Raw genomic sequence first — 16612 nt, forward strand, 5'->3', positions numbered from 1 at the left:
GGACAGGTTAAAGGACAAAGACAGATCTGCTCTGCAGCAAGTGTGATATTAGCACCACATTTGAAACCTTTTCAATTCAGTGTCAAAAATGAAAGATCTTGAATTTCCACATAAAAATCAAGGTTTTTAACTCTGCCAGAGAAACAGGAAAATCTGCAGGCAGTGCTGGGCCCTGTTCCACAGAGAAACAACGTGAGGGTCAGGCAGCAGAAATGCCATGTGCCCACTCCTTTGCCGTGGTCCTTCTCTTCTGGATGCAGGAGCATAGGTGTTTTCCTACACCCCACCTGGCCCCAGTGAGCATATGAGTTCAGAGCTCCACTCTGAGCTTCTGGGGACCCCTAAGTCCCAAGCTATTTTGCAGCTTCCCTCTCTTTATGAAACCTACCTTTTCCTTCTATTCCTGGCCCAAAGACTTTGACCCTGCTGGTATCCACAGCGGGCTCCACCTTGACCCTGGCAGGGAAGTGGGGCACGAGCTCGCCTCCATACTTCATGGTCAGTGTGTACATGCCGGCAGTCAGGGGCACATAGGTCACTGCATAGGTACCATCTTTGTTGTTTTCAATACAGACTTCGGCTTTCGCTCCCGAGTCTGACACGGCTTCCAGGCCCAGGGCCCCGGGCCCTGCTTCCGAACAGTCAACACTCAGCAGCCCAGCTTCGCCCACTTTCCCATGCTGGAGACCTGGCCCCGAAGCCACGACTTTAGAGGGGTCGAAAGGCATTTCAATGTCGGCTTTGAAGGGAGAACCAGGTATATGGACTTCTTCAAAGAGAATGTTGACAAAGTACTCCCCGGGCTTTGTGGGCAGGTAGGAGACAGAGCACGTGCCATCGCCATTGTCAGAGCATTCAATTTTGGCCTCGCATGGGCCTTCCACGGTGAGGCCCAAGCCTCCGGTGCCCGCTCCTTTGGTGTCGATGGTGAACTCCGCGGGCTTGCCCACGAGACCACCTTCAAGGCCAGGACCATGGGCCTTCACCTATTTGAACAGAGAATAAAAGTCGAACTGTGCCTGATGCTGGAGTGGCTGCTCGGCCAGCACCACCTCACACCCCAGCCTGCAATCAGGCCTCTCAGCTGAGTGGCCCTTCTCCCTGGGGCCTAACTCATGTCACACAGACCCGAGTTAGAGCCATGGTGCAATCCAGGCTGCAGATGGCTACCAAAGGGAGACACGGCTGCAAGCTCAGTCAACACTGAAAGCTACAGCACCGAGGCGTGGCCCTCTGAAGACCGGCATGTGACTTCCACTCTGCCATGCCCAGCACTCCCGAACCACAGGGCTGGAGGTGGAGACTAACAAACACACGCGGGGCTGAACGCTTGTAGCATGGTTTTATGGGCCTCCCTGTTGCTTGGAAGGCTACACCTCCCTCAACAAACTCCACATAATAAAAAACTGCAGTGGTGGATACCTGCCCTTCTACATTTGTCCAAACCCATAGAATGTAGACCACCAAGAGTGAACCCTTGTGCAAACTACGGATTTGGGGTGAACAGGATGTCAGCATAGGTCCATCAGTTAGAACAAACGTAGAACTCTGCTGGGTGATGGTAATAATGGGGAGGCTGTGCACATGCAGGCACAGGAGGTATGAGGGAAATCTCTGTACCCTCCTCTCAATTCTACTAGGAACCTAAAACTGCTCTAAAAACAAAAATCTAATAAAATTTTTTTTTAATTTATTTATTAAAAAAATTTTTTTGAATGTTTATTTTTTCAGAGAGAGAGAGACAGAATTTGAACGGGAGAGGGGCAGAGAGAGAGAGAGAGAGGGAGAGAAAGAACCCCAAGCAAGCTCTGTGTTGTCAGTGCAGACCCCAACACAGGGCTTGATCCCACAAACCATGAGATTGTGACCTGGGCCGAGGTCAAGAGTCAGATGCCTAATTGACCGAGCCACCCAGGTGCCCCACTCATATATTTTTATATTGTATTATACAACTTCTGCAGGGTGAGCTCACTCTGCATGCTGGACGCTGGCCTCCACCCACACTATCTCACCTCACCCATTCAGGCTCACCCATTATTATGCTAGCAAACGAAGGGCTAGAACCCAGGGACGAGGCCCTCACCGAAGCCTCACCACCAGAGAGAGAGAGAGAGAAGACGAGCAGTGGGAAGGACGGCAAGCTGCCCAGGGACGACCCGCTCCCCCCCCCCCCCCCAAGCCAAGGCTGAACTGTAAGACAGAAAACTTCCGTCAGTCGTTGAGAATGGACTTTCCTCAGAAAATGATTTTCTAAAGGTCTTTGTCAAGCAGGATGGGTGAAGGACCACAGTGTTATATCTGACAACAGGAGACACATCCTGGTACAAAAACACAAGCTAACCTTGGTGGGATCTGGTGGCAGTGAGGCCTCCACCGTGTAGGGGCTCCCAGGCACGGGGTGTCCATCGTAGGTGACGTCTACAGCGTAGAGCCCCTCCTCGCGAGGGATGAACTTGGCTGTGCTGCTCTCCCGGCCCACCACGGGCGCCACCAGACACGGCACGACCTTCCTCGAGGGGCTCAGGATCGTCACATCCAGCTTCCCTTGGCCTCCTGCCCCGTTTGTGTCAATGGCGAACTCCTGGCCCTTCCCGACTTCGACTCCTGGAAAAGGGGAACATGCCAAAGTGATGAGCTGACCCTTTTCAGCAACAAGAACAACCGAGAGCAAAAAACTGACAGTTCCTTGGACATGAGGTGTTATCTCAGCCCAGGCAACAAGCAGTGGCTGATAGCGAGGACAAGAAGCAAGACTGAGTAGGGATAATCAGCATGTACCTGGATAATAACCAGTACAAGAACAATTATTAATTAATGATGATATTGATAACAATGATAGCTGACACGTACTGAATGCACTCTACACCCTGGCACATCATCTCATTTAATTTTTAACACAACCCCATGGGGTATTTGTCAGCGATGGCTTTAACAGATGGGAAAACTGAGTCTCAGAGAGGTTAAGGAATGTGTCCAGGGTGACACCCAGCAGACCAGAAAGGTGGGACTCAAACATAAATTTACCTGATCTCACAATGTGCTCTGCTGACTCGTAAATTATAATCTGACACTGTCCTCTACTTACTTCAGGTGTTAACTTTATATCAAAACATTCCCATAGGCCAATGTTTTATTTACTAACTCTTGGCAGCAAATTTAATCCTACAGCCAACAAGGCAAAAGTCACAGAGCTGGCCGGTGCAGGGGCACTGGGGCGAGTCTGAGGAAGTGACTCTCTGTACTGCGCTGATATCTGAAAGTTCTCTGCAAAGCAGGGCCACAGAAAACCCATGTGCTGTATTTGACAAAAACAGGGGAAGGACTTTGAACCAAAAGGAAAGCACTTGGGAGCACAGGGCCTCCGCCACAAGCCAGGGAATTCCTGACTCTGGAGCCTCAGAGCGCCATGGCCCAAAGGCTTTTCTAATCGCCATTGTGCTTTGCCTGGTCTGCAACTGAAGCCCTAAGTGTCTTAGAGAAAAAGCAACAACGAGGAGACACATGAAAAGGACTGGACAGTGACGATTCATATGCTCAGAGCTGGCTGCCCTCCAGGGACAAAGCCAGCATCCATTTCTTGCTTCAGAGACCCCAGAGCTGGGAGGTGGCTCATGCATTTGGGTCACAGGTCAGTGAAGGCGCTCATCAAAGGTCCACTGAGACCAAAGAGGCCTGCCTTGGGGGGGTATGTGCTGAGCCCCACGTGACCCTGAAATCAGGTGAATGTGTGCCACCGAGGCATGGCTGGGTTGCAGCCACACAGCAGCTCATGCCAACAAGGGGACATAGGTGTGCGTGTTCTCCAGGATGCAGTGCTGATGTCAAAAGGCAGGCTGAAGACACACGGGTATGGCAGGATAATTTTAATGCAAAATAAACATTGCCAAATGTTTTCTGCTGGCACATATGCACATATAGATGCAGAGAGAAGGTCTGGAAGGATAAAAACTGAACTGAAAACTCTGGTTAACCTAAGGGAGAAAAAAAGGTAGCAGAGTGGAGTTTACTCTCAACTGTGATGTTTTTTAGATGAAAGTGGATTTATGCATTACTTGTATAAAAAAATAATTCTATGATTACGTGTTGAACTTCTGAAGGTGGTGATAACAACATCAGTGTTCACATTATACTATGGTCTTTACTTTTGTATGTTTGGAATTTTCCCTAATAAAATAAATTGAAACATTTTAAAATAAATGAAATGAGTTTGTACTGATAAGATACCTACCAAGCTAAAGGAATACTGGGATGGGGCTGGAGGGATGCATCATACTTGTGGTTTCTGAGCGCCAGGGAGTTGGCTTTTATGCTAGACTGTCTACCCTCGTGTGGATTCCATGGCCAAGGACAACTAGCACAGTAGAAACTCACCAGAAATCAATGTGTCCCAACTTCTCTATGTAATGAAAGCATCCCACTGCGAGGCCAGCAGTTACGGAGGCCTGGCTATGTGCCAGCCCCTGAATCAGGAGCTCTTATTTAACTTTCAAAATATTCCTGTGAATGTCAGTGTTCTTGATCTCCCCTCCCCGCCTCTAAAAATGAGAAGACCGAGGCTTGGTGAAGTCACAGAGGTCAGGGAGGGTCACAGAGCTCTCCTACAGCATGGCCCCAATCCACACCCAAGTCTGTCCCACTGCAAAGTCTCTTAAGGCAGAATGTTTCTCTGCAAACTGTCCTTTGAAGGGAATCTAATTGGCAGCCCCAGTTGATGGTCTTCAGTGACCTGCCCCCCCTTCATCCACACACTTACTGTTTTCCAGCCCATTAATTTTTATCTTGCTCAGATCCAGTGGAGCAGCCACGCCCACGGCGAAAGGGCTTTTAGGGATGGGGTCACCACCATAGGTAACCAGAACCTGCATATTGCCCTGGAACGAGAGGAAACAGAGTGCACCTTTGGGCACCAATATCTAACTTGTTGTTTAAACCTGCCTTCCAGATCCTTCATTCTTCCAGTGACACGGGGCACTTGACTCCAGTAGATTTAGAAACATCACAGATATAGGGGTGCCTGGGTGACTTAGTCAGTTAAGCGTCCAACTCTTGGTTTTGGCTCAGGTCATGATCTCATGGTTTGTGAGTTCGAGCCCTGCATCAGGCTATGTGCTGACAGCATGGAGTCTGCTTGGGATTCTCTCTCCCCTCTCTCTCTCTCTGCCCCTCCCCCTCTCACATTCTCTCTCTTCCTCTCTCTCTCTCAAAAATAAATCAATAAACTTAAAAAAAAAAAAAGAAAGAAAGAAAGAAAGAAACAGCACAGATACGTTTCTCTAAGCTTCCGGCACCACGGCAAGAACAAGCGAGAAAGATAAAACCAGAGCAGCTTATAACAACAGAGACGACTTAATAAGCCTACTGTGCTCTGTGCTTTTAAGCATTTCCTTGACTCAATCTCCAAACAGTCCAAAGGGGTGGTTTCCCACTGTCATCTCCATTTTTTCAGGAAAGGAAACTATAGCTCAGGGAGGTAGAGTCACATGCCCCAAATCACATACCTGGTAAGTGTGAGAGTTGGACCTCCCACCCACAGCACCCAGACCAGTGTCCCAGCTGCTCTGCCACACTACCTCCACCCAGCACACACCTGACTGTGGCCATGGAGAAAGCTGCTGGGTATGGGGGCCTCTAACTGAACAACATCAGCTTTTTCTACATTCTGGAAATCAATTTCAGGCCACCAGATGGTGAAAGGGATTTGCAGACTGGAGTTATTCTAGGACCACCGTGTAGTCTCGAAACTCCATCTATGTCAAGGAAAGAAAGAAAAGTTGCAAGTGCAGAGGGGACCACATCTGTGGGCTTGGCAGGCCCCTTGCTAGTAGGCCAGGGGTCACGGGAGCACAGTACGACCATATGTGCCACGGATGTTCTCCTCCGGCCAGTCCTGGCCCGCTCACGTCAGGCTTCCCCTCCCCAGTCAGCTAAGCAACTCCTGCCCCCCGCCCAACCAAGACTCCATGAAAGCCCATGGCTGTCTCAGTAGATTAAGATCTCCCTCACCTTAAACATCCAGGCATAACATAAGAGGACGTGGAGGAAATCTGGGGGCTCACCAGAATTTAGGCTCTGCTGAAAGCTGTCACTGATCAAGTGTTAAAAGGGTGTAGCTTTTGGCCTATATATATTTTCTCACATTGCTTATAATAATAAAAAAGGGGGGAAGAAGCCAAGAAAGAAATTGATTGCCATCATTGAAGGAGGGAGGATTGATTCTCCAGGATTTATTAGCACTGCAAACACACTAACTGGCCCCCTGCCTCAAGGGTGTAACATTTCGTGGTAAAATGTACACAGGTCAGATCCAACAGAGCTGAGAGCCAGCCCAGGGACAGGAAAGGTCTCCTCTCTGTAATGAGGAAGGCAGGGAGTGATCCATTACTTCAGCCACCATGGCAATTTCATCACACCAGCTCTTCCCAAGCTTCAATGTGCCCACAAAGTCCCTAAATCCTTGAGGGCTAGGCCTCACAACTAACCAGAGGTCATGGAAAAACTTCCTTCCCCACCAGCCCCTATAAGTCTTCTCATTGTGTCTCTGGTGCACCACACAAGGAGGAAAAATCCTCTTTCAATTAAGCCTACCCATCCCATAAAAGAAAGTGTGTTCAGGGGTGCCTGGGTGGCTCAGTTGGTTGAGTGTCCAACTTCAGCCCAGGTCATGATCTCACGGCTTGTGAGTTCAAGCCCCGCGTGGGGCTCGCCGCTGTCAGTGCAGAGCCGGCTTTGGATTCTCTGTCCTCACTCTCTGCCTCTCCCCTGCTTATACACTCTCTCTCAAAAATGAATAAACATTAAAAAAAAAAAAAAAAAGTGTTCTCATTACCAGTAATAAAACAAAACAAAACAAAAACCCAGGAAATTAACTCAACCTCAAATAACTTAACAAGGGGGAGGAAGAGATCTGAAGAGATTTACCACCTGCAAGGACCTGTAGCATTTTAAGGTTTCCTGTGAGGCCTGGCCAAGGAACAACCAGAGAGAGTAGTGATGTCAGGAATGTGTGAGCAGTGACCACTGGTGCATTTCACAAAGACCCTGCTGACTGCAGGTCAGTTTTATTCTCTCCCCTATGTGCCTCTGAGACCTTAATCCTACCGTGCACAGCACATGAACACAAGACTCTGACTTGCGAGCTCAGGTGAGGACAGGACCAAGTGAGCTCCCCACAGCCCCCTCCTCCAGAGACCTCCAGAACAGGTAGGGCTCAGTGAACTCACAGGGTCTCCTCAAGGCACCCACCGTAAGTACGTGGAGTTTTTGATTCCCAGTGGCTTCTGACCTAGAAGGTCATGGAGCCGTTGCCACCAGCTTCTCAAAGCACTTGCTCTATGGGAGGGAGTATGGGTGAGAAACTGAAGGCTTTTGGGGACGCAGCCATCCAAAAGCACAGAAGGCAAACTCCCTGGGAGAATAGAGCATTGTGTCTTCTCCTTCCTAAGAAATCAAGCCTTTGTCTGACCTTTGGAGGATCCTCAAGCCCCAGTCCAACAAGGACACTCTACCAAGGCAAAAGGAGCTCTGATCACCACCTTCCGACGAGACCATGCTGGTCTGCTGCAGGGAGGCATCACTCAGAGACCCTGCAGGGGATAGTAGCAGCCCGCAGGTGGCAGGGAGCAGGGAGCCAGCAATCAGGTGGGGCCACAGCTCCTCATACAGCACAGCCTGCATTCTGAGGGCGACAGCTCACCCTGGGCTAGAACCCACCACTGTCTCTTCACACACACTAAACAACTACACTTCTGGAAAGTTCCAGCCTGATATTCCCTAAAACCACCATAAGAAGGTGCACCTGTGGGCATCAGTCTTCAAAGTGCGCTCCCTGCCTCCACGTTGGGCACGGCCTTCTGGGCTGACCCAGGCCTCTTAACCACATCCAAGGGCATGGCTCAAAAGGCAAGCTTATTTAACCTAATCTGGAGCTGTACGCTGCTCTTCAGAAAAGAGAGATCAAAGGCAAATGAGGATGCTTGGCCCCACTCTTGTGCAAAGTTCTTATGTTGTCTCTGCTTGTGAGGAGAGGCTCTATTTTGTGTATTCACGCTTTAAGGCATAAATCCATGCAGAGAACATAGAGCACCAGGCCCTATGCTCAAGACTGGGGATGGAAAGATATATATGCTTGTATATATATGACATGGTATCCCATCCTTGGGGAACTCACACCCCAAGAGAAGAAATACAATCTATTTCCTTTGCCACAGAGAAACTGGCTAAACTGCAAGTTGCCCAAATAATGGAATGGCAAACCTTGCTCTAAACACCAAACTGGGACCAGAGAAGAACATGTGAGCCGTTCACATTGGAGGCAGTGACACACCAAGCCTCTGCCAGGCTCCTTAGACACATGACAGGCAGCATCTGAACAAATAGCTCCAAATGGCCACTGAGCCTGCAACACCCCTCAAACCTGCTGTCATCCAGAACTGGATGACTTTGACCTTGGGGTGACTTTGAAGTAAGAAGTCTCCCCCTCTAGCCGCCACCCTTGCCCCAACTGGCAGCTGGGGCTTCTAGGGCAACAGGTTCTTAAGTCTCTTCTGAGGGTGCAGGTCAAAACCTGACTCTGTCTTAATGTCTGCAACTTACTTTGTGGCAGCTGAGCCAAAACCCAGAAAGGTTTATACATACAGGATAAAGCAAGAGTCTCAGAATGTTCTAGAAGAGTCTAAGTAAGACCTTGTGACCTTTCCAGTGTGCATGGCCATGTGTTCTGGTACCTTCTCCTAAGCAATGTGGAGAATTGGCAATAAGGATGATGTCAAGCTGGTGCTCCCGATGGTGAGGCTCCCAGCAGCCCTCTGAAGCATCAGTAGGAAAAGAATTACCCATTTAGCGCTTAGCGGCCTGCTGAGTAAAGGGTATTCTACCTACAAAAGTATTAATTTTACCACCACTAATAATGAACCCCTCATTAAGGTAAAAACAAAAACCACAGGGAGAACATCTGGAGATAAGAGGCCACATCCATATTGCAGCACATGAGAACTCACCCAGAGGACCCCTCTCACTGCCAGGGAGGCTCTCAGAGTAAAGATTCCACCTCCTAGGATGTGTAGCCCCCAGCGCAAGGGGATACCTAAGTCACCCCCCAATCCTTACTGTACCTCTCATTCCTTCCCACGAGACTCTAGGCAGCTCCTCCCTGAGAGGGCCAAGCAAGAGTGATGCTTCTCAGGTGGCGTTTCTGCAGAAAGCATCATCCCTGTTCTCCCACAAAGGGTACCTCACACAGGGGGACTGTTTTCCTCAGGAAAGAAGAAATCTGAGAGGTTTGAATGACCGTGTAGAACACTATGCATAAGTAGTAAAATCCAGGCTTTTTTTGAGGGTTATCTGTTCTTCAGACCCCAGAAGTGTGGCCAGGGAGTGAAATTTTGAACAAGTTAACATGAATGCATACACAGAGAGAGTGTTTCCTTGGTGCTTCCTGCCTAAAATAATCAGAGCCAAGTGGCCTGGATGGTCAGATCCTGTCTGTGTTCCTGAATTTTGTCAAAGGGAACAATCTGGGGCCCTAAATATACTATTTCGGGGCCGAGGAACTAAAGGCTGAATTCTCTTTGAGAGAGACCCACTACACCACCTTGTAAAAGGGCCAGCAAGGAAAAACAGAGTCATGGCCATTCCTTCCCCTGTGAGTAATTAAGAAAAGACTAAAGGAAAGGCAGCTGGTAAGGATGAGCGATGTGTGTGAAATAAGAGGGAGATACTAGGTGCTGAATTCCAAGAGCTCACAGTTTCCCTGCTAAAACCCAAAATGGACGTGGGAGATTGGGATGGGGAGATACGGGCTAGCTTCCTGCTTGTTCTTAGGGAAACCTTCAGGTCCTCCTCACGGAACCAACCAGGCCTTTTGCCAGAACCTCCCAGAGAGGCTCAGAATGACAGGCATGAGAAGCCGTAGCCCACAGAGGAGCACTACAACAGAGCACAGATCACACCCTTGGTGTCCAAAGTACCCAGCACAGCACTGAGGGGGAAGGGGCCTGGGTGGGGGGCCAGGGGACAAGGGAATGGGAAGAACCCTACCTGCTGGGTGGGTGTGTATTTAACGGTGTGAGAGTAGTCGTAATTGTCGATGATGTCCAAATCCTTCACGGCGTCTCCAGGAAGGGGGCTGCTGAACTGCACATTCAGTGGGGCCTTTCCAGCCCCTTTGGTATAGACAGTGAAGTGGGTTGGTTTCCCATTTTCCACACCTGGAAGGATATACTGTGAAGTGGGGAGACAGGCCTGGTTGGAGTGGTTTCACTTTTACAACCAGTCTGACGGGTTCCTCAGCACCAGCTCTACCAAAGTAGTCAGCGACACGGGCTGGTGCTTGGCCACTGCCAACAGCTTGGGCAGGAGCACTGCCCCGACAGACACCTGCCTTTGGTGGAGAAGAGTCCCTCGAGGTCCCTGGACCAAACATGTCCATTGCCACTGGCCTGTAGAAGGCCTCCAGGAGTCGTCTTACCTGCTTTGCTGAGCCCTGGGCCTTCTGCCTTCACTTTGCTGGCATCATGGGAAGGGTCAACTTTCACTCTGAAAGGGCTGGCGGGGATTTCCTGTAGGGGAGACACTGTCTCAGTAGGAAAGTCCCTGAAGCATCTGCCAGAGCTTAGCTTTCTGCCCAACATGAAGGGGGAGACGTCTGTGACTCTGGTGGGTGGTGGTGAGCAAACTTCTGTCACCATGGGCCAAGCCTTGCAATCTAGCCTCAGGTAGCGGCCAACAGGTGTCACTTACGAATGCCTGGATCCCTACATCACAGGCTTTGACCTGCTTACTGCACAGCTAAGGGAAGGTTTCCCACAAATGAATCTTAAAACTCTGAGCCTTTAACAACAAAGGTTGAGTACTTAGAATGTAAGAAATACTACCAAGAATAAAACCCAAACAATAACATATGGATGGGGTCACGGGGAAGGAAATGTCCTCCAGGTACAGCTCAGAGCTAAGGTTTGGGGAATGCAAGGAGCTAATCAGAAATAGAATGGCTATAATTCTTCAAAAAGAAAGTTGCAGGGGTGCCTGCATGGCTCAGTCAGTTGAGCATCTGACTTCGGGTCAGGTTGTGATCTCGAGATTCATGAGTTCGAGTCCCACATCAGGCTCAGTGCTGTCAGAGCGGAGCTTGCTTTGGATCCTCTGTCCCCTTCTCTCTCTGCCCCTCTCCCTCTTGTACTCTCTCTCAAAAATAAACATTTTTTAAAAAACTAAAAGAGAATGTTGCAGATTATCAGAATAAAGGTGGAACAGTTTAACTGGCCGAAGTTAATTCAAGACCAACACCTTCAGGCACTTTCTCTTAAGATTCCAATCTTTACATGAGGTTAATATGAATCATCGGGAGTCCACTATTCCCTATGTTAGGTACCACTTGCCTTACCCTCACTATCACATGTAAATATGAACTCTATTTGAAAGTTCAAAGCTCCTCTCCCTATAAAAGTTTGAGGGCCAAGGCCAAAACCTTTGCTTCAAAGAGGATGAAGTAGAACACTTCTAGAAGTTCATTACATTTCAGTCAAAAACTTGATGAATGTTTATAACAAACCAGTCTCCTTCCAGAGAGCCCTGCTGTAACCACTGAATACACTGTGCCTCACTTTGGTTAGAAAGTAGTAAAAACTTAATTCTGGGGTTATTTTTTTTTCCTTCATGGTGTTAAGGAACCAGAGAGGAAAACTATTAAGCAGAATTCTCAAGACAATGCCCTATTGCTAAAAAAATAAAAAATAAAAATAAATAAAAAAAAAAAAGGAAATACACACACAGGTGGCCAGAAAGAACCCAGGCCCAAACACACACCTGAGATGCAAAGAGAACTTTGATAGTGTATCGCCCGGCAGCAGGAGGCACATATTTGACCGTAAACGTGTCGTTGGCGTTGTGAATAATGTCAAAGTCCACGTCTTCCTCATCCTCACTTAACACCCGGGCATCACATTTAATGCCAACGCTGACATCACCTGGAACAGACCAGCTTATGAGCGCACCAGCGTACAAGAAACAGCATGTCCCATGCAATCACTTCCAGCTCAGCTCACCTAACGCCCCAGAAAATCAATTGGGAAGCTTCCAGTAACAAACCTGACAAAGGGATGGTGCTAAGTTAGGGATTTGGAGACGGGATGGAAGATTAGCAAAGATATGACCAAGAAACTGACACAGAGGCTCATTAGGTGAACAATTACCTATTCAGGTGCACTATTTCTTGGCTCAAAGTTCACTGCCTTTCAAACATTATGAAAAGAATGTTCTTCCTCAAGGAGCAACAATGACTGCACCGGGGGAAGCCCCCTCTCACCTTCCCCAGCCTCGGTACAGTCCACTGTGAAATGAGTAGGCTCATTTGCTTTCAGTCCACTTCGCTCCACGCCTGGCCCAAACACCTTGACCTTCTGGGGATGACTACCCTGCCCGATATTGACCTAAAGAGGACATGGGAGAAAGTTATAACCAAGTTTTCCTGCACTTGGATCCAGTGACACGTTGTTAGTTAACATTGTTAGAAATAGTTTTGTTGGACAATCTAGAGTACTCTGCCCTTCAAACTACTCCATCTGTCAAGGTCCACCAAGGATGTATCTCCTTGACCATCCAGCATACAGCCCAGACTGCCACAGGACTTGGCTTTTTCATACAATGGCCAGGATTCTGTCTCACAACCTACCCTGTAGGGGCTGTGAGGGATGTTCACACCTCCCCAGACCACGGCAATGGTGTGCTTGATGGCCTTAACCGGGGTGTACGAGCAGGCATACGTGCCGTCCATTCGGCTCTTCATCTGGATGTCAATGGGCTGGCCTTCCCCATCCTGCAAAAGAGCAGAGGCTAAGAACAGAAACTGACCCCTCACACTGTCTTCATCAAACAGGGTCACCATGGCTTCCCAAGACAATCAAGTCACCACCCATCCAACAAATCTTCACGGAGCAACTATGATATGCCACATTCTCACAATGCAATCACCACAAGTGATAAAATACTGCCTGCTTTTATTTGTTTTTAATAAAAGCAAATGACCCAAAAATAAAGCCATGGCCACTCAATACTTCTTCATTTTAATTCCGGCATTTAAATCCTTGGTCCAAATTCAATTAAGTTAGATAAATATATTTAATAAATTCTTGTTTACAAACCTCCTGTCATGGACTAGGTAGCTTCAGCCACACTGAAGGACATTTACAAGGAAATCTGAAATCAAGCCTTGTTTCCAAGGAATATAAAACCCAAAGATGAGAAAATCACCTTGCTTTACATATTAGAATCTCATTTAATCCTCACATAACCCCATGAGATAAATATTCGTGTTATTCCCAAGGTGTGGATGAGTGAACTGAGGGTCAGATGAACTGAGCAACTTGCCACTATAGTGACAGATCTTGTCACCTGACAGTTATCTGCACAGGTGGCCCCTGGAAACTTACCTGAGCAAATATCTTTAAGGGAGCTTTTCCGGCATCCTTAGGATCCACAGTGAACTCAGCCAGGTTGTTGACAATGCAGCCAGATTTCTCCAAACCTGGTCCGTAAGCTTGGACCTGGGGCAAAGGGCCAATAATAATTCTCCTTCTGTGCCATGCCCCAACAATACCCCTACATAATGACCAGTGACCACCAGGGAATGAGACAAGGACAAAACAACCCGTGTCTGGCTTCACAGTACCTACATAACAGGATGGATATGGAAGGAAAATGCTCTAGCAGGCTGTAACTCAAAAATTATAAATAGTATTTTTAACCTCCCAGGAGGAAGAAAATTCTCAAAACCCAGGCCCCAAACTAGCCTGGGGCTCCTTGCCTTATTCTGAGCTGACATAGAGAACTTCTAGTGACCAGGACATGGACCTCCAGCCATGCCCAGTTTCAGTGTTCTCACTTTGACAGGGGCTCAGAACCTTCACCACAGACATTCCAAAAGTTTGCAGCTCCCAGGGAGGAAAAAAGACCAGCAATTGGCCAAAGAGGGATAGCAACTAGTCCAGACCGACATCAGCCTACAAACAGCTGCCCGGGTGGGCCACAATAGCACACATGGGAGTGTGGAAGCTTCCACCTGGCTGCCAGGCTGCCTCAGACTTGATGTTTATCAGCCTCCTAAGAGTTTGACAGAAGCTCTTAGAAACACTGCTCCAATTTAAGAGAAGGGAGCTGGGGAGAAAAAAGCATGTTTAATTTATGAAGAACAGCTTCTGCAGCCCCCTGGATGGGCCAGCCACTGGGCTAAGGACTGTCCTCATGTATGTTAGATCCCCTGAATCATCCCAGAAATCCTAGGAAACAGACGCTACTATCATTCCCATTTTATAGAGAAAGGATCAAGAGTCAGAGGGGGCGCCTGCGTGGCTCAGTTGGTTAAATGTCCAACTTCAGCTCAGGTCATGATCTCACGGTTTGCGAGTTCAAGCCCCACATCGGGCTCTGTGCTGACAGCTCAGAGCCTGGAGCCTGCTTTGGATCCTGTGTCTCCCTCTCTCTCTGCCAGTCCCCTGCTCATGCTCTGTTTCTCTCTCTCTCTTAAAAATAAATAAAAACATTAAAAAAAAAGAGAGAGAGAGAGAGACATAAGAGATTTGCCCGGCATTAAGAAAGTACTAAGTGGTATTACCAGGGTCCTAGCTCAGACCACTGTCCTTCCTAAACTCTCAATGGCTCCTCTCTGCCATCCCTCAACATGTCTCTGGATACCATAGAGAGGGTCAGGAGCCAGGAAGAGAGCACAGAAACATAACAAACAGACTCACCAGATCTGGGTTGTAGTCTCCTGCAGCTGGATGGATGAAGGCCATGTACGGGCTGTCCTTGATGTCCTCATCATCACACATGATGTGAACAGCATATTCGCCAGGCTCCTTGGGCCAGTACTTGACGTCACATGAGCCATCATTCTGGTCATCATACTCAATCTTTGCCTGGGAGGGGCCTTCGATGGCAAACCCTGGGGGATGGGGTGAGAAGGACCCCTGGTTACATGGTGGAAAGAACCTATTCTATGTTACTACCAACTCACTCCCTCAAACCCAAGTATCAGCCAGAAGACTGAAATCTGTGCCCCTTTCCTACAAAAACAAGCCCACTGAGCCTTTATAAGAGGTGGAAGGGCTGGATTTTATACTATGCTTTTTGTTTTTCTTTTAAACATCATCTAATAAGGAAGGTCAACCAAAACCTTAAATCAATGCCCACCCTTGCCCCACCAAATCCTCTTCCGGGTTTTCATCTGAAGGAAATAATCAAGGATATGTGTAAACAAAGGTACTAAGTATGTGTACTCAGCATTGTGTCTTTAAGAAAACCACAGAAATAACAGGAAAGCCCAATGGTAGACGTATCCATGCAATGGAAGTCCAAAGAAGTCATGGAAAATCAAGACATGGTCTATATTTATCTGAGGCACAAGATACAAAGATTACCCCTAGATATTTTTTGTGGCATATCAATATTTAGGTGTGAATGTACAGAAAAAACATCTGGAAGGATATGCCAAAAGGTTTAATATCATACCAAAACACTCATTATCCCTCTAGAAGGAAACACTAAAGGTGATTTCTTATTTTTTCTGGTTTGCTTATTTTTACTACCTAAAACACATAGTCACCAAACTATGGCCAGTGGGCCAAACTGACCTAGTACCTGTTTTTGTAAATAAGGCTTTGCTGGAACACAGCCGCATTCCTTCAATTCTATATTTTCTATGGCTGCTTTTGTGCTACAACTGCAGACTTAAACAGTTGCAGCCGGGAGAATACGGCCTACAATACTAAAACATTTGCTATCTGGTTCTTTATAGAGCAGGTTTGCTGACCACTGATCTAAAGTGATTCTATTTACATCAGATATGTATTTAAAATCGGGGTGCCTGGGTGGCTCAGTCAGTTGAGCATCTGACTCTTGACTTTGGCTCGGATCATGATATCACAGTTAGTAGGTTCGAGCCCCACATCGAACTCTGCTCTGACAGTGTAGAACCTGCTTCGGATCATCTCTCTCCCCCTCTCTCTCCCCCTATCTCTGCCTCTCTCTCTCTCTCTCTCAAAATAAATAAGTAAACTAAAAAAAAATAATAAAATAAGTAAAATAAAATATACTCTGTTATGCTCCAAAGAATATTTATTCTCCAAATTTCAAATTTCAGCAAAATTTATTCATTCATCTAAACTAAGAATTCAGGCAACAATTACTTGCAGAGTGCCTATTATGTTCCAAGCGCTGTTTCAAGCACAACATCCGTAGAAAACCTCTGTCCTTGGAATTAATGAAGAGGCAGAGGGCAACTTGAAGGGCAAGAGGAAAATGAAAATCCCAATCCCACAGCCGTATCCAGAGCTGGCCATGGATGGTCAGGAGGCAAGGGGGCTAAGGGTAGTGAAGCTTGGAGGAGGACTCAACTCTCAGCCTGACATTGGGACCAGGCCTCATGTAATCTCAGCTTTCCAGAAGCCGCTGGCCAGCTGCTTCCACCTACCCAAAGACCCCACTTCAGAGCCAACGGACTCTACCACGAAGTCTGCCGACCGCCCGACAATCCCACCGTGGAGGCCCGGGCCCCATGCACGAACTTTCTGCATGCCTGCTTCAGGGCCAACTTGAACTTCAAAGGGGCTAAGAGAAAAGG

The 16612-nt window shown here is 47.8% G+C and overlaps 1 protein-coding gene across 6 annotated transcripts in view; it reads right to left on the reverse strand.

Annotated features, from left to right (window-relative positions):
- Positions 1 to 16612, reverse strand: part of FLNB (filamin B) — a 144629-nt gene that overhangs the window by 47744 nt on the left and 80273 nt on the right. For all 6 annotated transcript variants that reach the window (XM_086697811.1, XM_086697810.1, XM_086697809.1 and 3 more), the window contains exons 11-21: positions 16463 to 16599; positions 14742 to 14935; positions 13425 to 13538; positions 12668 to 12811; positions 12302 to 12425; positions 11803 to 11963; positions 10466 to 10556; positions 10036 to 10205; positions 4754 to 4871; positions 2342 to 2604; positions 389 to 986 (exon numbers count right to left, since the gene is read on the reverse strand). In XM_086697811.1, the coding sequence (XP_086553937.1) occupies positions 389 to 986; positions 2342 to 2604; positions 4754 to 4871; positions 10036 to 10205; positions 10466 to 10556; positions 11803 to 11963; positions 12302 to 12425; positions 12668 to 12811; positions 13425 to 13538; positions 14742 to 14935; positions 16463 to 16599 (2114 nt within the window). The remainder of the gene's footprint in view (positions 1 to 388; positions 987 to 2341; positions 2605 to 4753; positions 4872 to 10035; positions 10206 to 10465; positions 10557 to 11802; positions 11964 to 12301; positions 12426 to 12667; positions 12812 to 13424; positions 13539 to 14741; positions 14936 to 16462; positions 16600 to 16612) is intronic.

The sequence above is a fragment of the Puma concolor genome, chromosome A2 (assembly GCF_028749965.1).
Source record: "Puma concolor isolate L17-30 chromosome A2, mPumCon1.1.hap2, whole genome shotgun sequence".
Taxonomy (NCBI): Eukaryota; Metazoa; Chordata; class Mammalia; order Carnivora; family Felidae; genus Puma; species Puma concolor.